We start from the raw sequence: 27572 nt of genomic DNA on the forward strand, positions 1-27572 counted from the left end.
GAAAAATATCACTTATTTACTTATAATTACTTATTTGCTTCAATTGTTCTATGTACACGGGTTAGGTTTTCTTCCATTCTTCTTTCTTTTATCAATTAATTTGCATATATCTGCTCACTGTGTTTTGCTGCTCCTGCCGCTGTCCAACCATATCAATTTGCTTCTCACATAAAGTAACACATTTTCAAAATCATTCCCGGATGTGGTGGCGAAACTCAACAAACGAATCTGATTCCCATATGGCGACGAGTCTATCGTTTCCTCTCGTGGTTTTGTCAAAAAAAAAAAAGAAACATATGCTTCCTTTTTCTAAGGGCACGAAAGGAACTGAAGTGTGGGGGAGGGGAAGGAGGGTGGTTCTTACAGAAAAGAGCGAATCATAACATAACAACTTCTGGGTGAAATTAGAGCACTTGCTGAACTGATCACGTGATGACTTCCTATGAATATACCTTCAATTCAATAAATTAGATCTATGGTAATCAATTTTCACCTTACGGTTCTTCGTCGTCGTACTTTTCCTCTGCTTTTCATGGGTGTGTGTATGTGTGTGTGTGTTAACATGACAAGCATTTCCATTTCCATTTTTGGATTCCGTTTCCGTGATTTATTTTCCATCCCTCAAAAGATGCGATAAAAGTACAGAGCAAATATTTAGAAAAAAGAAAGAATGTTCAAAGTATTTTAATTCGTTTTTGTGTGTGTGTGTGTGTAATTTGATTCATCTTTAGCACCCAATTTCATTCATTTTCTTTTCTATACACTCTCAATAAATCGAACAACAGAAAACAGCTTATGGACATCAAACGAACAGCGAAAGGACACTCTGAAAACTATTATTTCTCATATTAGCTTACTTTCAGATACCGTGTTGACGGAACAAGTCAAAATGAATAACAGTACAGAGCGCGGGAACTTTTTGCGTTGAATTTGTTTGGTGCCATCTAACTCTTTGCGGTAGAATGTCTACTCTCAGCAAGAAATCATACTAAATACATTATTCGACTAGTGATAGTTTACGCTTTTTCTGAACAAATTTCAAAGCCTAGTAAATTTTTGATGCAGACTCCAAATGTCGATTGAACTGTGAGTGCTCCAACGTGAATAGCCTGGTTTGAGATTTAGGGCAGGTCAGTGTCCTACAATGAAATTGTTAACATAGGAATATTGCGGCATTTTTGTCGGCGAGAACAAACATCATAGAAATCTTTAGTATAACAAAAATTCACCATAAGTTTACCACCGGAGAACACAGCTCTCACCGCGGGAAAAAAACCTTCTTCACATCCAACTTGAAATGCACTACACTTTTGCATCTTCTTCAACCCGGAAACAATGCTCGAATTCATGAGAATTGAATGATCGATCGGAAGAAGTCACCAATAAGTTATTAATATGATTATGAAAAGGTAAAGATGATTGAGTCACGATTTAATATTTCCCTTCCGAAAATAATACGACGAGCACGAGAATATTTAGAAAGCGTTGCAAACGTTATTCTTCTTCTTGGTGTTATAGCTATAAGGCGACTCGCATACCGGAGCAACAAGCAACTAGCAATTATGAACATACAATAAGCAATATTATTGCCAATGGGTTTTTCCAATTAATTTTTGTTGATCTCGCACACCGACGCAATACGGTATCGCTATCGCCTTTGTAGAGCAACACATATCGCTAGCAACACAACGCGTCAGTTGAAGAGCAACTTATCGCCCATAATTTGGCAAATTTCGTTGATTAAGCCTTTAACGGGTACTGGCAACTATATTGCCACCAACAATAAATATTCTTTTGCTGCACTTGGAATATTCTTACAATATATTACTTAGCCAAAACCTTTTAAAGGTATCTGACAATACTCCATTTTTTTTGGGCTGCTGGGAGTCATTTTTATGTAACAAAACCACGATTTTAGAGCGCAGGCGAAAAACTCTATTTAAATTGGTTGAAAAGTTTTTTGCTGTAAGTTTACTATTTGGGATCTACTGTGTAAAATCATGCACTCTTTTCAATAAAATAAATGGTGTATTTGATGAAAATTTCAAATTTTAATTTTTTCTTTGAAACTCTCTATAAAAACAGGTTTTTTCGCTGCATTAGAAATATTGTAAATCGCTGAAATAATTAGTAGCGCTGCACTAGAAATATTGTTTTGATTGTTGCACAATTGAAGGCGCAACTAAATGAAGTGCTTTTGGGGTTAACGGGCAGTGGTAACTATATGGCCACCAATTTTTTTTAACTTTTTCAATTTAAATTTTCAATTTTCAAAGGTAAATATGTGTTCTTCCCCATGTAAAGATTATGTTCTCTGAAGTTGAAGTCGGTCCCTTACCTAGTTCTCACGGCTCGTTAAAGGGTTAAGCGGATTATTTACACTATTGTTTGCATAATGTCAGGCGTTTTTATTGCTTTGGTATGCGAAGCATAACAAAATATGTTGACTGTTGCATATTGCGTATTGCAGCTTGCTAGTTGCTTATTGCTCCAATGTGCGAGTCGGCTAACAGCTATCGCAGCGATCTTTTTTCAGTGGAAATGCAAACGGTCACTAGCGATTGTATATATTTTTTTTTGTACATTTTTAACAACCAACATATCCAAATCCAACGAAAATGTGTGCGTGTGATGCAAAAAAATATACAAATGATCTCCACCAGACGGCATAAAAACCGACGCTACATCTGACCTATTTTCTTGCGGGCTCAACGAGAAGCTGGTATACAAAGCAAGCTTGATGGCTTCTCCGAAAGCCCTAAAGCAGTAGGTCTCACAGTCAACATCGTAAAGACCAAGCCGATGGAAGTAAATATCAACAATACCTTCAGTTTCACGGTATCGTGGCAAAAGATGATTGAGAAGGTGAATACCTATAGTGGAAGTGATCGGACATCGGACAAAGGCGCAAATATAATCTGCAAGGAAGCACTCGATTGGAACCTACAAATACAACGAAGAATAGGCAGATTCCGGGTGACGAAGCTAGGTTATAATGCTAAGGCTGTTGGCGACAAGCCAAGAGTAACTCACCTAACCACCTCATATTTTTTCATACAGACCTATGGGTCAGACGAACAACGCAAAAAGTAAATGAGTATTCGATCTCTGCCAGCAAGATGAAAAAAAAACTGTCTCTTGCGCAATATTCCGAATCATCGTTCATTTGTAACCATTTTTTTTTTACAATAAAGCTGCATTTTCATTTAAAAAAAAGCATAAAAAAGCTCAATGTTGGATACAAAGCCAAAAACAAGACGAACGTCGGTGCTGTATTTCTTGCGAGAGAATGGAAATATTCGAGCCAACAACGATTTTGGTAGCGCAGTTGTAGCCAAACGAAAGGTGACTGTCATCACCCAACCCCCTTATTCTCCGGATCTCGCACCGGCAAACTTTTTCTTGTTTCCCAAGCTAAAGAACGCTATGAAAGGGGACCGTTTTGACGATGTTCCAGACATTCAACGAAATGTGACGCGTATTATGAACTCCATACCGGCTGAGCAGTTTAAACACGTCTTCCGACACCTCTACGAACGTTCAAGAATTTGTGTGGAAAGAGTAGGTTTATACGTAGAAATCTAATATCTAATCTACATGTTTTTCAAGTCGCGTCCATATGATTCATATAGTTCGGGTTCGATTCCCGTTCTGGCCGGGAGAATTTTTCATCAAAAAAATTTTTCCCGACTTGCACTGTGGTCGCGCGTATTCTAGAACTTGTCACTCCAGAATACATTCAAGGCATGTTATCCGGCATAGAAATTTCGACTAAGTACTACTATCAAAAATGACGCACTTAATACCTACGTTGAGGAGGCAAAAGTTCCACTTGGAACGTTGGTGCCATCCAAGAAGAGCCATAATAGCCAGATAACATATCTTCTAAATATGATTTGTTCCGATCGATGACGCAGGGCCTGAGTGTGCAGCAGTTCCATTTCAACGAAGAGAGCGGAGATTGGGGCCATTCGCGTATCGCCTCGAAAGACCAGCGGTTCTTCAGACGACCCTGCCATGCTTTGTTGTGGCACATTGTGATTACATGGTTGAGAAATAAGTAATAAAACGAAGCATACGTTTCATAAAAGTCCAATTTTATAATACTTGTGAGTAGGTAAACAATATTTATTGTTTTTCCATTGCCGGCGGAGATATAGACTATCTGGTTTGCCAACACTGGAACACGCAATATAGGGTTGCTCATGTGAGAAACAACTGCATGTCAATATAACCCACACAATTTCCCGGATTGAGCTTGAACTTTATTGATTGTGATTGGAATCGTCAATCGAATAGAAAAAGAAAAAAAAATCAGGAACATCATTTCTCTATGACAAGTTGATAAAAATCTTCATACATCATTGTAAACGTGCTTGGAAGTGTTATTAAAGGAGATATTCGGGGAAGCCATATATGCAGTACACACACAGGTACAAAATTTACTCAAGTGAGGGACGAGTTTGTGTATAATATATTACATGGCATTGAAAAATAAGGGATATTTTTCCAATTATTCCCACATCAAAGATTTAACGTCAAATATAGTTGTTTACGCTCTCCTTTTTAATCCTGCCTATATAAGATGACATGAATCGTACCAGACACGATACGCAGTGATGCTATGGCTGACTCATTCACGTAGTGTAGCTCTGCAAACTAAAAACTCATTGTAACCGCTTAATGAAAACCACCCAAGCCAGGATGGAGGACCAAAAGAATATTTTGAATATTTAATCTGCACTCTGTTAGATTGCGCTAAGCCGCTCTAGGAGATTATTAAAGCCTCAACAACATAAGTATAGACTACGAATTCCATTGAACTGCCCGGTTGATTCAAATGTTCAACCATTAATCCTTGCAGAGAAGGCTGCTGAGATAAGTCAATATTTCGTCAACTCTCATAATCTGGGGCAAAACATGATTAGCTCATACGAGACGGCTGTTGTCCAACATTCCTTCATCCTCCACTTAATCCCTAAAGCCCCTCTGTGAAGAGTCGAAGGTTTCAGTTGATGAATTCAAATATTTGATTCATAGTTCCTACAAACAGTGTCACCAAGTTGGCCACTTTCCCTCGTGCTGGAAGTCAGCCAAAGTCATTCCCATCCTGAAATATGGATCCAACATCTCATTCTAGATATCGAGCCTCCTCTCAATATTACCAAACTATTTAGAAAAAGACTTCTTCCATCTGGGAATGTTGGAGGCTGAACCAGGTGATGAAGAGTCGAACGACTCTTTCTAAAACCGATTGTATAGCTCGAGCAGCATATTGTTTTCTTCAGCAAATCTCAGAAGACGCTGACTAAAAATACAAAAACTCATTAAAAACAAGCATTAGATAATGTCTGACATGATGATCTGGTCTACAAACTAGAGCGATGCGATTTTCCGATCTTCCTTTTTAATTTGAAGTGGCAAAAGCATATCATTCATTTAAAGAAAGAATTCTTGCGCAAAACATAAGATAAAGATGGCAGAACATCAGGACACTGTTATGGAGGAGGTGAACTGCCCTTCGAAAAGGCCCAAAATGGAACTTGTTAATGAACAAGATAAAGTAATTGTATCAGGAGGTTTGAAGAGACCGGACTTGGACAAGGAGTTAAATACCAGAATACGTTACTTTATCATCCACTTGCACGAAGAATTCACACAGTTCTTTGGTATCAATGACGAGACTGCTAAGAACATCGATGAAATGATGAAAATCACATAATGCATATGGACCGTTTACACAACGCTCAAACAGGCTGCGAACGGAAAGGGATCTGTAAAGGACAAGCTCACTGAGGAGACTGAGGTGGCAATCGGAGTCGGGAAGAGGAGGTTGACCGATCTAAAACTTCTGTTTAAGGGAGTTATGGAGAAATACGCATTCACATTCGGGGAGACAGATGAGGCAAAAAGAGCTCGTGGATGCTTCCAATCAAATTATTCTCAGTGTTGCGGCACCGGTGACGTCATAGACACAGTGTACCTGTTGCAAGTAACCGATTTGGACTTGTCAGACAGGGATAATAGATGAAAAGAAAACAAACATTCTAAAAAGTAGTTAATAGTGAGAAAAGGATTGAAAGGATCTATTGAATTTGTATTGATTGAACTGAACGAAGATACGAGAGTAAACTATTCATGTAAGCAAAAATAAATAATTGTTACCTAAATTAGTTTCAATAAATATATATTTTTGCAGTTTTGAGCTGCTAACAAACAGCTGCTACAAAAACGGTTTTCTTATAAGTGATCCGAACACTCAGATTTATGCCTTCAAGTTCAGGGTTCAGGAGGCAGTCTATATGAACAAAAATTACAAGATTGGGACAGTTGGAGACCGCGATCGTGGGCATCCAATGGCCAGTTTTGGAGTACAGATAAGGCACATGGCATTGTGCTACGGTGCCAACTTCACACCGGCGATGCAGACAGCACAGTTGCAACAGATGGGGCCCGATACGTTACTTGTGGGATTATTGAGACAAACGGATGCTCTCTATCAGAAAAAGTGGATAGATGCGGTAGTTTCACAAATGGGCGGGATTGCAGGGATTCAAGGAATAGCTGAGGACCTTGCAGGGAAAATGGCGGACCGAAAAGAAATTGTGGAGAAGGTCCTAGATCTTTGCTTAGTTGGAGTGGCTAAGATAGCGTGCAAAGGCTCCCTATCATGGGCAGTGATTAGAGCAGAGTTATATACTCTTGGCACTTATGTTGCATGGGCACTGAAGAACCGAGTTGTTATTCAGCCGGCTGAGGGCACTTCAAGTAGTAGCAGCCCACAAGGGACATTCGAGTATGCACCGAAGCTCACTGATAGAGAGGTTTCCGAAGCATTTCGTACGTTAGATTACTTAGCACTTCGATGTTTATATAAAATTATATTCGACGAAACTTTTATCGATGGCTGGTCAACGAATATTCGCTCGATTAATCGAATACTTATAGACATTTCCTCGAATGAATCGGTTATTGCAATATGCCCCTAAGAAAATTTTAGACATTTCTAGACGTGATATGATGGTTCCCTGTTAGTTGTTAGTAGAAAATGTAAAAATAAACAGTATTTTTGATCATAGTTTTATATAGTTTTTGTGGTAAGTGGAAAACAGTAAAATAAACTCTTTTGTTTCAAAACAAGTTGATAGTCCTGAGAAGGACTGGAATGGTTTAATGGGTTGTACGGAATCTGCTGCGTTTCAGTCGGATGTAGCAGTTCAGTTTTGGGAGCGGTAGCTTTTACGGATTCGCTGATGTTTTCCTTGACTTTGGCGCCATCGGCTTCTGTGCGTCGATTTGCAAGGGTTTGATTGGCATCACCACGACGAGCTAAACGACGGATAGCGAGTGTGATACCATGCACTTCGCTCCTCTGCCTCCTTTGCCGCATCCAATTGTTGATGTGAAGAGGAGCGCAGCAGCAATGCACACTAGATTTAATTTGATGCTCTCCGCTGCTTCCTCTTCTTTGCTCCCTTTGCTGCATCGCATCCATCGTTGGTTGCCGATGGCTTCCTCTCCTTTGCCGCACCGTATGGTGTTGGTTGATTTGTAGAGCACTGCACACTAGAATCCCAGATGTTTGCCGATCTGAGCGTTGAACGAGAATGAGAAATCCAAGGAAGGAAGGAAGGTATTGAATTAGAGAGACTTTAAACTCTGAGAGTTCATTCGTCTCTAGGTGAAATCCAAAAATGCTACCGTCCTTTTATATCAGTTGGTATGTGAGAAATAGGCGCCCCCCACTCGCTCGCCATGCAATCATTTGACTTATCGGGGAACGAAAGAAGCGAAGCAGGCGAAAAAGAAATGACGTCAATTTCGACCAATCAGTACCGTTTGGATAGGGGTTGAGATTTTTCAATTGTTCGATAGTTAATTACATGATATCAATTATTTTATTCAAGGTGAAAAATTGTTATAGAGTGCCGCAATGTTTTGATGCAAAAATCTCATCAATCCGTCATGAAATGACTGAGCAATAAGCGTTTGAAATTGGACATTTTCCACGATGCGATCGATATTCGTTTTTCAATTTGTACCCCAATATGTTCCCGAAAGACGTAATCGTCAAAAAAAAAGATCATTCAAGGCAATCTGCTTCTTCTTCTTTTTTTTAATTATAGAGACTTCAAAGTTTAAGTTCATTTGTTGATAGCTCTGAGAAGGGCCCTTGTGAAGAAAATTTTACTTCTAACTCCTTCCCGACCTGCCTTGAGAAAGATACTTCATTGTCGTTCGACGCTCCTCAGAAAACCGTGGAACCGTGAAAACCGTTATTTTATAAGAGAAGAATTGTCGGACCTCTTACTGCCAAACATACACGGGGACATGAACGCGCAGATCGGAATGGCAGTACAATCCAAGTGTTTCTCTCCAATGTTTATACTTCTTATATATATATATATATATATATATATATATATATATATATATATATATATATATATATATATATATATATATATATATATATATATATATATATATATATATATATATATATATATATATATATATATATATATATATATATATATATATATATATAATATAGCTCGTATAAGAAGTATAAACATTGGAGAGAAACACTTGGATTGTACTTGTACTGCCATTCCGATCTGCGAGGCGATACGCGAATGGCCCCAGTCTCCGCTCTCTTCGTTGAAATGGAACTGCTGCACACTCAGGCCCTGCGTCATCGATCGGAATAAATCATATTTAGAAGATATGTTATCTGGCTATTATGACTCTTCTTGGCACCAACGTTCCAAGTGGAACTTTTGCCTCCTCAACGTAGGTATTAAGTGCGTCATTTTTGATAGTAGTACTTAGTCGAAATTTCTATGCCGGATAACATGCCTTGAATGTAATCTGGAGTGACAAGTTCTAGAATACGCGCGATCAGAACAGTGCAAGTCGGGAAAATTTTTTTTGATGAAAAATTCTCCCGGCCAGAACGGGAATCGAACCCGAACCATATGAATCATATGGACGCGACTTGAAAAACATGTAGATTAGATATTAGATTTCTACGTATAAACCTACTCTTTCCACACAAATTTTTGAACGTTCGTAGAGGTGTCGGAAGACGTGTTTAAACTGCTCAGCCGGTATGGAGTTCATAATACGCGTCACATTTCGTTGAATGTCTGGAACATCGTCAAAACGGTCCCCTTTCATAGCGTTCTTTAGCTTGGGAAACAAGAAAAAGTTTGCCGGTGCGAGATCCGGAGAATAAGGGGGTTGGGTGATGACAGTCACCTTTCGTTTGGCTAGAAACTGCGCTACCAAAATCGTTGTTGGCTCGAAGGTCTGGAGGAAATGAAAACTACCGGGAGAATTGATGCAGGGAGTTGTTTTCTCCATCTATCCGAATTTACGAATGAAAGGTGCCATGGAGTCGGACGACAACACGGTTGAAAATCTTTTCAATAACCTTTCCGGTGTCAGTTACAGAGAAGCATAGCGTACACGACGACTCGATCATATCAAAGATGACTTACGAATGATGAGACGCCTGGGATCTTGGCACCAAGCATCCAAAAACCGGTTTGAATGTAGACGAAATCTTGATACATCACGTTTTACCTCAGCTCAAACCTGCTAGGTAAAGTAAGTAAAAAAAATTGTAAGGGGTTGTATCTAAGACACGACCGCATATTTTCGACGTAGAACTACGCAATTCTATTATGCAATCCCTTTGTTTACCACTTCGAATATTATTTTAGAATGCATCGAAATTTTTGTAACATATTATGTTCTTCGTTACAAATAAATTCGATGAACGTCCTTTTACGTTTGATACGACGCCTAGGACTACCAAAATATGTGAACGGAAGAATTGTCAAAAGATAATTGTATTTTACATTTCCCTCTGAAATTATTGCACATCTCATGTCTACGTAGTCCCGAACCGCGAAAGTCCATTCACCTCTAGTATCTGAAATGACGATTTTCCCAGGCTTCTCAGTTTAAAAGTATGATTCAGGGAAACATACTCCGGTCCGCACAACGACAAGCGAGTACAAAAGTATTCAACACCAAAAATACCCCCGACTTGCGTGTATTCGCAAAACGGATTCCCCCAGGCACATTGATTTTGAAGTCCGTGTTAGGGAAACACAGCTCAGTGGGAAAAAATACACCCGACTCGCATGTATATTTGCAAAGCGTATTTCCACAGGTACATCGATTTTAAAGTCTGTGTTGGGGAAATCAGGCCAATCAAAACTTGGGAGTTAGAGCGTTTAGATAACGCTTGACATTTTACAGTTATTCAATTGTTCATCTCATGAAAAATAATATTTTATTAATTGTGATAGACGCGTAGAAATATTTTCTATCCATTGATGCGAACATCTTTCCGAGCTGTTAAGAAATGCTCGAGTTATAATCATTCAAAATACGGGTAGGGTTAGCATACAAATCGGCAGAACAAAAGTATGGGAAAAAAGGAAGTTCTTCCAGTTTTCATGAATTTAAACCGTTTAGAGATTAGCGAATTGTAATGTATAGCATATCAAATCTTAGAGAACTTCCGATTCGATTGGTATGCAAATCATGAGAATTCGTTCACAGTGAAAATAGTTGTTAACTTTCACTTTATTTCATAAAAACGTGACCTGTTTTCTGATTTGGCACCCTTCCTGAAAGACGTAGCTCTACGTCAAAAGACAAAACGACAATTTTTTTTGCGGAGATCGTTTCGACCGTGGTTCAAAAATTATTGCGTGTTGATTCATCACATCCCGCAATCGCACTTAGGTCGATCAAATTATAATCTGAGAAGATAACTTTCCAGATGCCTTCCGTTGCCCATTGTACCATGTATTTTGCTGGTTTTCCCCACTATCACTCTTTCATCCTGCTACTTCCTTACACACTTTCATTCCATCACTCTTTCTCGCATCTGTGTGTGTTCATTAATCAAATGGAATTCAGTTACTAAAAACCACTAGCTTACACAGTAAATTGCCTTAACTTATGTAACATAGAATTCTTCTTTTTCATATTTCTGTAATTTTTTTATGCTTTTACGTTTCTCATTACTTAAATTATCTTAAATATAGCTTGTATAAAATTCGTTTCTTTATTTTTATTGTTTTAAATTTATCTTTAATCGTATTGGATTTCCTTCCTTAGTTCTGTCACTAGTTTACATTTCCTTCCGTTCGACGATTTGTTTGTGTTGTTCGGTGTGAGTGTGAGTTTTCTTTTTTTCTTGTTTCCTTTTTGTTTTGGATCAAAAATAAGCTGGTAATAAGCTAAACTGAGCCCACTCCGGGCTAAGCGGCAGCTTTGCAAATGCAATAAAATTAATCAACAGAGGTATCAACATAAAATTTTACGAGAAACAAACAACAACTTCGCTTTCGTTTCTTCTTCTTTTTTTGGTATCATTTGAATCGGGAGGCAAACTCGCGTTCCGCTTAAACCTAAGGATCCAATTTCTTAAAAGCTAAACATTCTAAGGTATTGTACGCAGCTTAGTAGCAATAAATTTGTGCTAGACGAAAAAAAAGAGGTTTACTTGACAGTGTGGCAAATGTAAAAAACTGATGTGTGTGCGAGAAAAAAACGAGAAATACACGGCTTTTCATATAACGCTCTACAACTTTTTGCTCTAGTTCTGTTTCTCCACCTACGATCCTTTTTGTCTCGAAAATAAAAAGTTTGTAAAAAATATATATTTTATCTAAACTACAGTTTTTTTTTGCTAGTTATTTTTCTACTACTCTCACCAATTTTCCTCTCACTATACTAGTGCTAAATATTGCACATTTCTCTTCAACATTTGCTTTTTACTACCTTTAGTTTTTCTTCTTCCTCTCACCGGATGTTCTCTCTCTCTTCCTATGGTAAGCCTTGAACTGGTTATCGTCTCTCTGGGACTATATTTTGCTCTGCTCAATATGAAAGAAAATAAATAGCTTTTTCCGTACGTGTTTAGTTGTCAGTGCTGTTGTCTTGGTTAATGCGTTTGTTTGTATGCTCTCTCTACTATTTGTTTGTTTGTTTGTGTTCGGTCTCCCTTTTTATTTATTGCGTTTCGGTTTGTGTTTAACTTTTCTCGGATTTGAGGGGGTTTTTATTTTTGCCTCTTTTGCTTCGTTCTTGCACACTCTCGGAAGCGGTACTTCCAACATGTTTCGGTGAGAAGAATAACTGAATCAGAAGCGTGAAAACTTTGGAAGCTTCGTAAAAGAAATCGACATTGAATAGCGCAAAATAAAAGGTGAACATTTTCATTCGAGGGTGTGTCGTCTCCTGATTTCATGTGTTGAAGTGTTGAAGGTTTTTGTTTTGTTTAATTTTTATACCGTTACGTGTTTAGATTCATCTAGTTCTTTAAAATACGTACAAAATTATCCAGTCTTTGATTAATACTATTTTGACACATTTTCTTCACTGTTTATTTTCAATCAGTTTTTTCTTCGTTTTTTGTTGTTGCTTTTTACGCTAGTTTTGCTCTAAAATAGGTGTCGTAATGAATTTGAGTGAATTTGTGAATGGGAAGGAGGGTTTCGTGAATATGTATGTGGTGTGTGTGGTTTGTTACATATATGGAGTTTTTTTTGTTTATGTCACACTACTGTAAATGCCAGAGTTGGAAGAAAGCTTCGTAACAGAAAAACGACAGAAGCCTATCGGCTGACGATGGTAATGGTTTCACTTCGATCGTCGTGATATTTATGCATGTTTTCACTAAATAGCATCCACACTATACCGACACCACACAGAGTTCATTAATCACGCACTATCGATGAAAAATCACAATTATTATCGGACTTAACGGTGCTACTACTTGTTTTGTTGTTTTGTCTCTCAATGAACGGGGTGGGGAGGATACCAAGAAATCGTTTTGAGGCTCGCTTACACTGTTGCTGTGGGAAACAGTTTGATCAATAGTCGAATTCCACAACAATACGGTCAATGAAGCTTGAAGGTAGGATTCGTGTTTTGTGTAGATAAAATTATTTGAATTAATGAAACATTGATGACTCAAAATTGTATAAACCCAGAGTAATGGCGGGTTTACATAAGAGAGATCTATAGCTATAGATGTATTTATTCACGTGAAAATAAGTGTAAACGGATGATAATAAATATGTTAAATTTATTCGAGATATATATAACTTGAATAAATTCAGCATATGTAAACGCTTGTGAATTTCTCACTGGCGAGAAATCGCTAAAGTTAGATGCAGTTCTACTTCAGGTGAATAAATTCACCGAAAATATGAATATATTCATTATAGAAGTTCACGCTAGTGTAAACGGTTGATGCGATTTATATAAATCTCATCATATTTCTTCACATGAATAACTCGCTAGTCTAAACCCACCCTAAGATTAGAAGTTCAATAGAATTCTATACTATTATAAATATAGCGCTCGAGGGGCAATGAGAAACCATGCTCGGAATATTTGATCGCCTGCATGTTCGCATCACGAGTATACTCGCGAGTGAATGCTCTCTTTATTGACATTCGCCACATTCACTGCTTTTTGAACGGATTGTTTAACCAGCACCACCATCGATTGATCGTGAACAAAAATGAACTCGAAATCTAGTTCATCATGGTTCATGTACATGCGAGGTTTCACGAACAGAGAATTCGATTCAGTAACAGAGTAGAATTGTTGAATTTCTACAATGGGCCATATTTTTCTTGAATGCTACACTTATCAAGCCTTGATCTGGAATCGACTCCCCTATTGGTAGGTCGCAAAAACATGTAAACAAACGGAATGCACATGTCTTCGCAATTTTCATTGACAGCAGCTTAGTATACCGATTTGTGAACCGAAAATGTTAGTGGATTTTCAGATGGAATAATCTTGCTTTAAAAATTAAAATTTTTAATAGGGAATGATCTTTTTCGTATCGAATATGTATACTATTTCATAGAACAATAGAATTTTTAACAAAAATTGTGTCTGATAATGATTTTATACTATAATGATAAGTAATATGAGTATGTAATATGAAATGATAATAATGAGAAATATTAGTAAAGGGCCTGGCCGGGTAAGGGAGCAAAAAAGTGCCCCCAAACCAAATCACAAGCTATATGGCAAATATTGTATAAAGGGTGTGTCACATCAAATTGCATCACGGAAAAAACGCTGTAGAAATTTAATTTTTAGGAATTATATCTTCAGCTTTCGCTTATAATCAGATAAGAATGTATAGATCACGTTGGTGAAGCATGTTCACTGTCAATTTTTCGTAAATTTGGAAAAATGTCGTCGAACGAAAAAGAGCGTCGTGAATTAATCCTGTGCACTCATTTCGAGAATCCGGAGTTGTCACATCGGGACATCGGTAAGATGCTGGGAATCGTCCAATCCACGGTCTGCAGAGTACTGAAACGATACTTCGAGAACCTAACCATCGACCGGAAGGTGAAGAACGGCTGAAATGGATGCTCAGTCAGTGAAAAAGATCACAAGCGCGTAGTTAAGCAGTTTAGACGTGATCCGAGTAGTTCGGTCCGGGATGTCGCCAATAAGCTGAATTTGTCAAGTTCATTCGTCCAGCGGACCAAGCAGCGAGAGGGCCTGCGTACATACAAGGTTCAGAAGACTCCTAACCGCGACGAAAGGCAAAACATGGTGGGGAAGACGCGAACCCGGAAGCTGTACACCGAAATGCTGACGAAGCCGCATTGCCTGGTAATGGACGACGAAACCTACGTCAAAGCGGACTTTCGTCAGCTGCCGGGCCTGTTGTTCTTCTCCGCAGAGGACAAATTCAGCGTTCCGGAGGAGATTCGCAAGCAGAAACTATCCAAGTTTGCCAAAAAGTACATGGTGTGGCAAAAGATCTGCTCTTGCGGAAAGCGGAGCGCCCCCTTCGTGATGACCGGCACGGTAAACGGGCAGGTTTACCTTAAGGAGTGCCTACAGAAGCGCTTACTACCACTATTGAAGCAGCACGAGGGCCCGACCATCCCTTGGCCGGATCTCGCTTCGTGCTACTATTCAAAGGACGTGTTGGAGTGGTACGAAGCCAACGGGGTCACCTTCGTGCCAAAGGAAATGAACCCGCCCAACGCACCGGAGCTTCGCCCAATAGAGAAATATTGGGCGATTATGGAGCAGGCCCTCCGGAAGAACCCAAAAGTTGTCAAATCGGAGGTGGACTTCAAGAGAAAATGGATTTCTGTTCAAAAAAAACTGCAACCTGACGTTGTACAGAACCTTATGGACGGGGTAAAGAGGAAGGTGCGAGCATACGGGCTTGGGCTCGAAGTATGAATAAAAAGAAAATGCCAAAAGTTGTTTAATAGTTTTTATTTTACTGTCTAAAATTTTCAAAAGGATCGGTCTACTGGGCGAATTTCTACAGCGTTTTTTCCGTGATGCAATTTGATGTGACACACCCTTTAGGATATTAAATAAGAATATATCCTGAAGGGTGCGGTTTTCTGAACCCCCATGTGGTTTAACATAGGGTCTATGGTGAAAAACGTACTTTTTCGTTTATTTCTCGCCATCCTCAAAAGCTTCGAGACATTTTTATCAAAAATTAAAGTACTAAAAAAATATTGAAATTTTGATTTTTTTATGGATTTACAGATTCATTACTACACTAATTCATATTTAAATGTGACGGCTTTTCTAGGTGTTTGTGATTTTTTTCGGTGTTGCGCGGTACAAAAAATATTTTTTTATATTTTCAAAAGGCCTGGCTGAGTAAGGGAGTAAAAAGTGCCCCAAACCAAATCACCAGCTGTATGGAAAATATTGTATAGGGTACTGAACAGAACTTTTTTGCAGTAGTACCATATATTTGAGTCCTTATAAAGCCTGTCCACATCCGGTTCCATGCTGCTCGCTCTCAGCTCTCTAGAGCACTGAGAGCAAAAGGCAGACAATCGAATATCCCCGTCCGGGATATCTTAGGTAGCCGTGATCCTGATCTTCTGCTTCATCTATACCTGTTCCTCAGAAACGCCGATGTCAACGTTTAATGATGTTTCCTTCGTTGTGTCCCTGTTTCGCATCCCTCCTATCCGATCTATAAACTTTTACTTAGTCGCGGCAATACATACACACACTCTTTACAGATGCACGGGCCAAAGGTTGTGCAGTCCACTGATCATTCAACAAAAGCCAAAGGTTGTACCGCTCATGACAACTCTACACGAGCTGATGATTGCGCCGGCTAGTGACCATTCTATCCTGGATTCCTCGAGAAGACGCACCACGCTAGATATGGGGTACAGACTAGAGGGGCGTTGCTGATTAATGGTCAGCTGCATCCCAATAGGAAGTATCCCGTGTCGGGCACAGGTACAGATCATTGAAGACAGCAACATCACAATTACGAAAACACTTGTAATACTAACCTCGAGCCAACCGCGAGTAATCGGTTACATATTACTAACATAGTTATAAGGCAAACATTGTCGAAATATTGAACTCCCGGCCCCGTCAGGTTGACGCCATATGAGCCTTAATAAAAATATATATTTTGGATAAAAAAAAAGCCTGTCCACGTTAAATTTCGGACACTTTTCTTTCAGTGTAGTTTATGAAATATTTCACTAATCAATGATATATTTCACTTACATGACAGCTGAAACCCTCCTCTTTATTTCGATGTCCAACATGTTTACATTCTTCTTCAGTTTGGTAAAATGGCGTCGAATCAAGTGGAAGTACGCAAACGCGAACGGCAGCAAAATCCAACACTGTCGGTACGCGATCTCGTCAAAAAGCTAAAACTGCCGAAGAGTACCGTGTTTAGTGTGTGCAAATCGTTTGACCAGCGCTTAACTGTGGATCGGAAGGTTGGAAGCGGAACAAATCGAAAAGTATGCTCCCGGCAGATGGACCGAAAGGTGGTTGCCATTATTGAGAAACATCCCAACCTTTCAGTTAGAAATGTGGTTTGAAAGATTTTAAAATCAAAATCATATGTACAAAAAGTGAAGCAGAGGCATGAACTGAAGGCGTATAAAGTGAAAAAGGTGCCCAATCGTGATGATAAGCAAAATTTCACTGCAAAAAGCCGTGCTAAGGTGCTCTACACCCAGTTTTTGCAAAAATGTTTATGCACCATAATGGACGATGAAACTTATGTTCTCGAATACTTCAAACAGCTTCCGGGTTTCGCTTTTTATACTGCAATGCGAAGGAATGCCGTAGCCGCGTGTTTCCGGACCAAGAAGCTGTCTAAATTCCCCAAAAAGTATTTGGCCATATGCATTTGGGGTCGAAAATCCTAATCTTTGTTCTCTACAGGCACTATCAACGAAGATGTCTACGAGAAAGAATGTCCCCGGAAGCATTCATAAGAAGCCACGACTCTCCAACGATGTTTTGGCCAGATTTGGTCTCTTGTCACTATGCAAAATCCATCCTGGAATGGTATAATGCACATGAGGTCAAATATGTGCCAAAAACAGCAAATCCACCGAACTATCCTGAACTTCGCCCAGTGGAAAAGTACTGGACTCTGATTAAGCGAAAACTATTCGAAGCTAAGAAGAAAGCGAATGTCATTAATGATTTCAAGAGGAGATAGAAAAGCGCCGCCGCCGGCATATCTGTACGGAACCTAATGGCAGATGTTCCCAAGAAAGTTCGTGAATTTTACAGTAAAATAAAGTCCTTGTGGAAAGTTCCTTCGGATTGATGAGAATTACACTTAAAAAAATCCAAATTATTATTTTTTCAATCTTACAATTGAAAACCACGAATACAATAAAATTATCGATTTCAAGAAAATAAAAATAATAATGCAGACGATGAAGAAAATTATTTTTGTGTCTCGCAATGCTCTTAAATTCAGGAAAAAATTACGCCACTTGTAGATGAAAAGACACATACGAACGCATTTAAATAAAATTTAGAACAGAAGTGGGTCTCAAAGTTATTTTTTTCAAAATTTCGAAATTCCAGAAAATGTATAATTTTTTTTGTACCGCGTATTTAATTTTTTTTATTATTAAATTTGTTGATGAAAAAATTGATTGAAGATATTTATCGTTACAACTTAGTAAGATGTACTTTCAGTATTTTTGTCTCAAAGCTATTGAGAATTGCCTGAAAAAAAACGAAAAGGTGCATTTTTCACCATAGATCCTATGTTGTACCATAGAAGAACTGAAATATATGGTACTACTGTCAAAATTCCATATTAAGTACCCTATACAATATTTGCCATACAGCTGGTGATTTGGTTTGGGGGCACTTTTTACTACCTTACCCGGCCCGGCCCTTTAAAGAAACATGGTTAGGTAAGGGTCAGGATCATGTGTTTTAAGTAGTCAAATAACATTGAAATATACGAATCTGATCTGATGAGAGAAATTTTCCTTACGAATACTTGATCTCCACTTGGTATAGACAGACATTCTACCTTCGATGATGCGAATCGGGGATGCAAGGTATCTTTTTCAGATATCTTCATACTTCTTCTTCTTCTTCTTCTTCTTCTTTGTTTTTAAGAGGCTATAAACTTTGCAGTTCATTCGCCTCTAAATATCCCCACACGGCATTCCTTTTCATTTCTAAAACCCATGAATGCCCTGTATTCCTGTTTTCAAGAAAAATATTTCAAAAAGAAGGTGTGTCACGCTATGACGACGATTTCGTTTAGAAAATATATGATGATAATTATGATAAAATATGATGCTTTTATTAGTTTTTCCAATAATTTTGAAAAGTCTGTTAATATCTTCGCATATTTTTAAATATCTCAAAAATGGGGACATGTATTTACTTCTGGCATCCCTGATATGCTGGTGCTGTTTTTGACGTTTTTGGGGGATGCGAGTGTGAGTAAAACCAAAAAAGTTTGTAGTATATCGTACGTCAGGTCTCGCATGACACTAACTGGCATGATGTGTTCACACGGTGTGAGCAGTAACTGACAACTCGTACACTTACTCGCACCGTATAAACTAGGCTTAAAGGTGGCCGTACACTGTTTGTCCGTAGGTGAAATATTTGACACTTTTTGACAAATGAAGTTTGGGTTGAAATTTGTACAAACACTAATTTGTTTACCACTCTTTAATTATCATCATTGGCAAATAATGTCAAACATCGAACATGGGAAAAAATTAACTGAAATATTTAAGGTCACGTAATAATGTACCGACCGAAAACATATTTAAGGCATCCAATGAGTGAATATTTACTTGTCGGTTTTTGTGTCGAATATATTTTATCAGTAACGTTGATCAAATTTTATCTGTCAAAAAGAGTCAACTATTTGGCTTCGGTCAAACAGTGTATGAGGACCCTAAGACCGAGAACATAGTAAACGCGATACGAAGCTATTAATTGGAAGAAAGCTTTTTTGATGGTTCAATCCACTGCATTCTACTCAGCACAAGGATGCCAGATATGATAACTTGTCTGCATTCTGTAAACAATTGAATTGTAGTGAGATATTTAATTTAGTAAAAAAAAATATAAATATACGATATTTCTTTCAAAAACCTTCAACCGAACTTCTGAATTTGAAGTATAGCAAATGAAACATTTTTCTCAGTGTCATTTGGTTACTCTTTCTCTATTGTCCTATATTATTTTTTAGTTTACTCAATCATCGGCAATTTTCATTTCCTTATGCATGTATTTTCCTGAAAGCTTTACAGTAGGATAAGCCACTGTCAACGATATTGAAGATCGTTTTTTTTCTGTAAACATAGTGTATGGAAAGCTCGTTTATTGCCATGAGTATTTTTGTACTCATGGCAATAAATATCAAAACATCAAGAGTGGTTTTCAAAATATGCATTGTGTAATTATTGGGTTGCGAAATTAGTTCATAGCGTTATTATATTTCTTTTATTTTACAACGATTTGTTTGCTGTTTGCCGAATGGTAAGAATTCATTCGGTAGAATTCTGCTTTACAAAACTGTGTTAATTGTATTTTTGAGCAATTTTTTTTTATTTTTGAGGCTGCGGCGAATATATAACTGATTAACTGATTGATATCATTATTGTTTTATGTTCAAACGAAAGTTACTCTACGAACTTGTTCTTCAACTCAATACTATTATATCTTTTCTTGAAAGCTGAGATTTTTTTATATAACATAGCCAAAAATCAGAGATGTTTTCTTTTTCGTTTTAGAGTTATGATTTTTCAAAGTTAACCCATGGTCTAAAAGATACTTTTTTCCCTTTTTACAAAAATGACTTTTTCAGAAACTTATAACTTTTGAACTACTGAACCAATTCAGATAATTGATATATTAAATTGAGGTCAATAAGCTACTCTTCTTTGAAAGAATATTATATTTCAACTGGATTATAATCGCATAGATCTAATCTAGTCGCATAGGAATGTTGAACGAAGACTGATAACATGTTAACTTTGAGAAATCATAACTCAAAAATGAATGTAAACAACTCTCTGATTTTGTTATGTAAAAAAAATCATTCAAGAAAAACTATGAAAAAATTTAGCCTCCTCGGTCGTGAGACCAACAAAATCCATTTTTTTTTCGTAAGTGTACTATTTATTGCAGACCAGACCAGCTGATTGGCTTCAATTTGGTACATCGAACATCTGAATCGTTAAAAAGTAATGAACTTTTGAAAAAGATTTTATTGGAAACCACCCTAAAATGAAAATGGGCATCCTAATAAAAAAAATAAAAAATAGGGGTCTAAACATTTGCGATATGAAACAAAACTACAAATTTTCATAAAATCTGAGAGCCACGATGCCGGTTTGGCATGGGATGGCTGCATTGTAAATTTATTTTACATAAAATGGGTAAAACTGAAGCACACATAAAAAACTAAAAATAATAAAACTGGATAATATTTTAAAAAAACTGGAATTTTTTGGGTTCAACTGGATAAAGAAAAAAAAAACATTGAAAGAATCCAGTTTTGAACTGGTACATTGAAAACGCCGCCAGTGTCAATGGCCCGAAGTCAGCTATATAACGGACAGGGCACTCCATCTCGGTCGATTACGTTCGTAAGGTATACTCCTAGGAGGCAATATCGAATAGCTTCTTTGCATCAGCCAAACAAATGTGACAAACGTTGATAAAAATGAGCTAAACAGAAGACACTTGGATGAAACAAGGAAAAAAATAGCAAAATTTATTGACGCACGCGGTGTTGTGCTAGGTATATTGTATTATAACGTAAAATTCAATTGTGAGATTTCTTCCATACAACACTGTTCACGAAGTTCAGCTTGAGATCATCAAAGAGAAGCGTGTCTCTTTTTGTCTGTCATTGCACATCTCAGTATGCTGTGGTGCTCACCATTAACACGTTGAGCCCCGACCGAAATAGGGGACCGATAATGAACATTTCTTCGGGCCCGTGTCGGTCCCAGCGAATCGATAGTGGACTTTTCTAAATGAGGGGCTTAGAATGAAAGGGGTGTAAGTGATTTGATCGATTTCTCTACATCGACTCTCTCTTTTGGTCATAACTTAGCTGCGAATACATTCCGTACTGTATTTGGCAATGTGGAAGATAGGTCAGAGCCTCATCTATCGGACTCTATAGCAAACTTAAATTGGAACGTTTCTGCAGTTAATCTATTAAATAAAGAAAAAGTTGATGAAGAGAAATCGATCAAGTCACTTACACCCCTTGCATTCTAAGCCCCTCAAATATCAGTCTACTGTCGGTCCGTTGAAATCGGTGCAAAAAAGACGGAAAATTCAGTGTCAGTCACCATGGACCGACGCGGGGCTTAACGTGTTAATTATCGAATAGAAAAAAACATTTGTGTGAGTGTCATGTATAATGGTCATGATATTTTGCAGCACTGCCTCACAACACTTGAAATTAACGTAACGTTAACGTTCCCAACAGGATCGCACGAGCCTTTAAAACGATCCTTGATGCCTCCCACTTGTTGTTTCAAGCAAGACATACAGATTTACTCTACATGTGTAGCTGCAACGCTTTCTTTAAGTTCACTACGTTCTTAAAATTTCTAAAAATACTACAAACGTTTCACTTCTTCTACGCGTATTATCTCCGACGATTGTGTTCATTTTTTTTTTACTTCGGACACGCACACACTGGCTAAAACTGGTAACCGGTTGAATTCTATACACGAAATATACACTTTTCACTACTACAACGCTACGACACGAGTGAATTTCGCTACGTTTCCCCTAATTCGCTCGAAACATTTATTATTAACCACAGTATTAGTACTCGTTAGGATGTGGTTGTTGTTGCTGTTGTTGTTACTACACTTGTGATTCGTGTTGTTGTACCTGTTGTATAAATCTGACCCCTCGTGGTCACTCGAAAAATGCTGTATGTAGATCACAGAAATTGCATCACGCAAACGATGGATTGCGATCATCTTCAATCTCGATTCGTGGGTATTTGTATGGGTGTTTGTGAAGGTCGATGTGTGGTGTTATCTCGAGTTTTGTTGTATCGGTGTGTGTGAATGATGTGATCAGCAATGTTTTGTTTTTGCGTAAAAACAATCAATTGTAACGGTAGATCTAGGTCGAAAGCATCAACACGATAAGAGAACATAAGTATCTGAGCTGGGTGAAGAGGGATTGCTGCTGTAACTATACATTCGGTTTCTTACGTTAACATTAAGAATTATACAATTTAAAGGCAGGATATGTTTTTTTCTGTTCCATAGACATAAATCAAAGAGAAAAAAAAATCGCGAAGCGGTACTGGCAAAGTCCAATTTCTCCGGATTAACCCTAATCAAATTGTCACTAGTATTTGTGTTTTTGGCAGTGATGTTTCCTCTCATTACGTGGGAAATTGTTTCCCGCTCCATATCTATCGTGTACTCACCTTGTGATAATTAATGCAAAACTGTTCGCGGACATATGGGTCGCGAAAAAACAACTTCTCGAAACGAAAAAACAAAATAAACGATACTACAGTCTAAGATGGCCACATGCGGTAAAGTTGCGAATACTAACGCAAACAAAAAATGGTTTGATTTCCGACTATAAAACAACAAAGACTCTTCTAAAGCTACTTAATAATTAATCTACAAGATAACGCTCCATTGAATGCTGATGTGGTAAACGTGATTCCTAAACCGCTGGGGGGAAGGAGTGGTGAGTGATCCTTACGAACTAATTAAAAATACAAAGATACATTATCGCTTATATAACAGTGTTTTGTTCTTACAGATATATAATACCAATACTCAAATTTTGAATTTCCGAAAACGCTTGGAATTCTCAAATGTGCATCTGTTTTTTTTTGGATTTTTGTATGTGTTAAAATCAGTTTACGTTCGCTTCCTTTCCTCGTCACTCTCACTCGCATTTCTATAAACTTACGTCCTGGTGTATAATAGTCTAATGAGAAAAGTTTTCTAGATTATGATGTGTTTATTCGAAACGATGGTGAGAATGGGGCGGGGCGAAGTGATGATGATGTTCATGATGATTGGGGTTGTAAGTTCTAAATTCTAAATGCATGTTTGCGTAAGGAGGAGAGGGAGGAAATCCTATTTCCAACGTGATCCCCCCCCCCTGCCGCCACGAGTTGATGATGACAACTGCACCACATTGTGACTGTTGTGTCGGGGCTTTTCACCTATGGCTGATGTTGGTTGATTTGTTTGTCTCTAGGATTTGTTTCGTTTCGTTTGATGCTGAGTGTATGACATCGGGATGGTAAAAGCTCATTGAATCAGGTGTCAAGTGGAGTTTTAGTCCGTTACGCGTCCCAATGCTTATGCGTGGCGTTTCATATGCAGCGCCAGATGATCCGAGCGGGAAAAGCATCGATCGCAGTGCCGGCACTTGAACGGTTTCGCTCCGGTGTGCTTCCGGTAGTGGCGGGTTAGCTCATCGCTGCGGGCAAAGCGCCACTCGCATCCGTCCCAAGAGCATTTGTAGGGTTTTTCGCCTGTAATAAGAAGAAAAGCAGAAAAAAAGTGAATTGTTGGTATGCGCAAGTAATTTGGCAGTAAAAATTATAGGAGGTTGTTTCCGAGATACGACCGCATTGCTGACGTAGAACTACGCTGTTATTTTATATACGTCGTTTGTTTAAAACTTCGAATATTCTTTTCGAAGCTGTGAAATTTTAGAAATAACTGTTTAGCAGAATAGTTTGATCGCCCTGAAATGGTTTTTTTTGTTGTAGAATCAGTTGACGATAATTGATTGATGATTTACACACAGGAATACAAACACTTCGCATCATTTAGCGCCATTCTGTCTTCTGTTAATATTGCTGGCCTCGAAAAAAGTTGCATTACTTTCTCATGATCAAGATAAGCGTAGCTATCATCCTTAGTGGAGAAAGTTTTGCTACTGGCAAGCGAAACCGAATCACATACAAAATTCCAGAACGACATTTACTTTGTTGGTGACTAAATAAACGAAATAAACTCTTTCTGTTAATCTCAACAACCTCGAAAAGACTAGCATTGCCTCATTGTGATCAAGATTAGCGCAAATGCAATTCTAGTTGGAGGCAGTTTTGCGACTGGCACGCGAACTCAAATAACTCATTACATTTCAGCATGACATTCGAGATGCTTGGTATTAGACAAATAATTTTTTGACGCGCAACCTTAACGTCTGCTTCGCCATAGTGTCTGTTCAATGCATTGATGCAATGTCAAAGAAACCAACGAAGCCTTTTATGATGGCGGAAAACAAACAATGTTAACTGCTTGGAAAAAGACTGAATATTTGCCTCAGCAGAGATTCATTACTAATACCCTAGCGCAAATATTTGCCCCCCGCTATCTCCCCTCCTTGTTTATATTTATCATTACGCCTGTATAATTTGCACCACCAAACAATCTTCAATCACAGCATCAAAAAATTAGTCGATTGTTGCATCGTTACAGGGCCAATCCACACGGAAGCAGATACAAATGGGATTTCAGCGTAGAGAAGATGCACTATTTTTATGTACGGGTTATGAAGCACGCACGCACGTACGCACACAAATGTCTTTATATTGATGGCTTCAAGCAGCTAAATATACACACACTTATCTCCGTTTCGCGCTTTCGAAGCCCTTTCTGTTAATATGCTGCGTTTCACAACTATAGAACCACTCATTTTTTCTGAGTTTCCAGAGACATGTAAGAAGACGGTTGAATTGAAGTATATAGTGTAGAATAGAATAGCTATCTTCATTTAAAAGATTGCCCTTTTCAATTTTAAGGTTGTGTTCAGGCGCGAAACATTCAAAAAACTAAAATTCCAGTGTTTTATAACTATAGAACCAGATGGAAAAAACTCTCACTCCTTTACAAAATAAACGTCAATTTAACATGAATTACGTTATTTTCTAATACGAAGGTTCTCAATCGGCTCAAATAACCCATTCGGGGTGGTTACGATCAAGTTGCGCCATGTTGTAGTGTGTATCTCGTTCTACGCAGAGGATACTGTCCATTCAAGCTCTTGAAATAATTCATACCGCTTGTAAGCTGCATCTACTATTCATACAATCACTCCTCATAAGTTCCTGACAGGGTTTTGTTTTCGTAAACAAGTTCACCAGTCCAGAATCTGAAGCCCCTATTCATTAAACCATGCCATGACCTTCCAGATTTTATGAATTGATGCCAAAATTACCCAATTATCAAATTGTTTTTGATGCAAAAACAGCAGTAAATGATTCTGAAGTACTTCGTTGCACTCCTGACTGTTCATTTGTGTTGATGAGAAGCTATATAAATCAGGGCTTTTTGAGAAAATTCTCCTCAAACCATCAAACTACCGCCTGCAAAGTTACGAGTTGAAAAATTAAATGACACGCTCCGTAAATCCTTCCAATATGAGGAAATTCTATTCAAGTGTAATTTGTTTTCATCAGAGAAGTTCTACTGAAATATAGAAACCCATGGGACTAGCTTCCGCAGTAGTTTTTGGATCCGCACCTTTGAAAATGGGATTTTTATGGTTTGGAGAGAATTTTCTCAAAAAGGCCTGGTTCAGATAGCTTACCATCAACACAAATGAACAGTCAGGAGTGCAACGAAGTACTTCAGAATCATTTACTGCTGTTTTTGTATCAGAAACAATTTGATAATTGGGTAGTTTGGCATCAATTCATAAAACCCGGAAGGTTATGGCATGGTTTAATGAATAGGGGCCCCAGATTCTGGACTGGTGAACTTGTTTACGAAAACAAAACCCTGTCTGGAGCTTAAGAGTTATGATCGGACGAATAGTAGATGCTACTTACTAGCAGTATGAGTGATTTGAAAAGCTTAAACGAGCAGTATCCTCTGCGTAACACGAAATACTCACTACAACATGACGCAGTTTGGTCGTAACCACCCCATATAGGTTATTTAAACTGATTGAGAACTAAAGATGACCTTAGAATTAGAAACTTAGCGTAATTCATGTTAAATTGACGTTTATTTTGTAAATGAGTGAGAGTTTTTCCATCTGGTTCTATAGTTATGAAACACTGGAATTTTAGTTTTTTGAATGTTTCGCGCCTGAACACAACCATAAAGTTGAAATCGCCAGTCTTATAAATGAAGATAGTAATTGTATTCTACACTATATACTTCAATTTAACCGACTTCTAACATATCTCTGGAAACTCAGAAAAAAACGAGTGGTTCTATAGTTGTGAAACGCAGTGTATTGCCGGTCTAGATTAGCTTAGCTCTCATCCTTGGTGGAGAGAGCCGACGATAGTCTAGCTTGATGATTGCCCACACAATTGTGTACCGCAGAACCTAAATACAATGGCGTCAGTTTGATGCAATGATTGCAATGTCAGAGACAGCAGTGTGTGATTAATTTGATCGCGTCCACAGCTCAATCCGAAACGAAGACATGTGATGACGCAAAACAAGGAAAATAAGCGATGTTCATTGCTTTGAATACAGAAAGAGACTGAAAGTTTGCCTTCTACTTTCTTTGTTCAATTAAAGAGACTATAAACTTCATCAGTTCATTCGACTGAAAGTTTACCTTCTTCTTTCTTTGTTCAATCAAAGAGACTTTAAACTTCATCAGTTCATTCGTCTCTAGCCTTCAAAAAGACCATTGGAAAACTATGCTCTTTCCTCATATTACTCTTTCACCCCTTTGCCTTGAGAATTGCACTCGAGCCGTCCAGCTCGCCCAGCTATACTCTAGGCCTATTTCCCTTCGTTCTTCTTCTTTTCCTTTGTTCGCGGAGACTTTGAACGTTACGATTTCCTCTTCGTTGCTCGTCGATAAGTTGCCGGCACGGGTAGAAAAGCTCACAAATCAGTAGGACAAATGTATGGGAAAATGGAAACGCTTATAGTTTTCATGAATTTTAGCCATTTACACACCAGGGGATGTGATGTGTAGCATAATAAGAAATCTTAGGGAATTTCCGATTCGTTTGGTATGTAAATCGCCAGAATCCGTTCACGGCAAAAAATAGTTATTAACGTTAACTTTATTTCATAAAAACGTGACCTGTTTTCTGATTTGGCATGCTTATTGAAAGATGTAGTTCTACGTCAAAAGTTATTAACGTTAACTTTATTTCATAAAAACGTGACCTGTTTTCTGATTTGGCATGCTTATTGAAAGATGTAGTTCTACGTCAAAAGTTATAAACGTCAACTTTATTTCATAAAAACGTGACCTGT

At 38.1% G+C, this 27572-nt stretch overlaps 1 protein-coding gene across 2 annotated transcripts in view; it reads right to left on the reverse strand.

The window, feature by feature from the left end:
• Nucleotides 1-277: 277 nt before the first annotated feature.
• LOC129764871 (Krueppel-like factor luna) overlaps nt 278-27572 on the reverse strand; it is a 118896-nt gene continuing 91601 nt past the window's right edge. The window contains exons 3-5 of one of the 2 annotated variants that reach the window (XM_055764423.1): nt 22237-23863; nt 499-620; nt 278-440 (exon numbers count right to left, since the gene is read on the reverse strand). In XM_055764423.1, the coding sequence (XP_055620398.1) occupies nt 23688-23863 (176 nt within the window). In that variant the 3' untranslated portion in view covers nt 278-440; nt 499-620; nt 22237-23687. Of the gene's footprint in view, nt 621-22236; nt 23864-27572 lie in introns of both variants that reach the window. The other variant, XM_055764422.1, reaches the window with a different exon arrangement.

This window comes from Toxorhynchites rutilus, chromosome 2, assembly GCF_029784135.1.
Source record: "Toxorhynchites rutilus septentrionalis strain SRP chromosome 2, ASM2978413v1, whole genome shotgun sequence".
In the NCBI taxonomy this organism is placed as follows: Eukaryota; Metazoa; Arthropoda; class Insecta; order Diptera; family Culicidae; genus Toxorhynchites; species Toxorhynchites rutilus.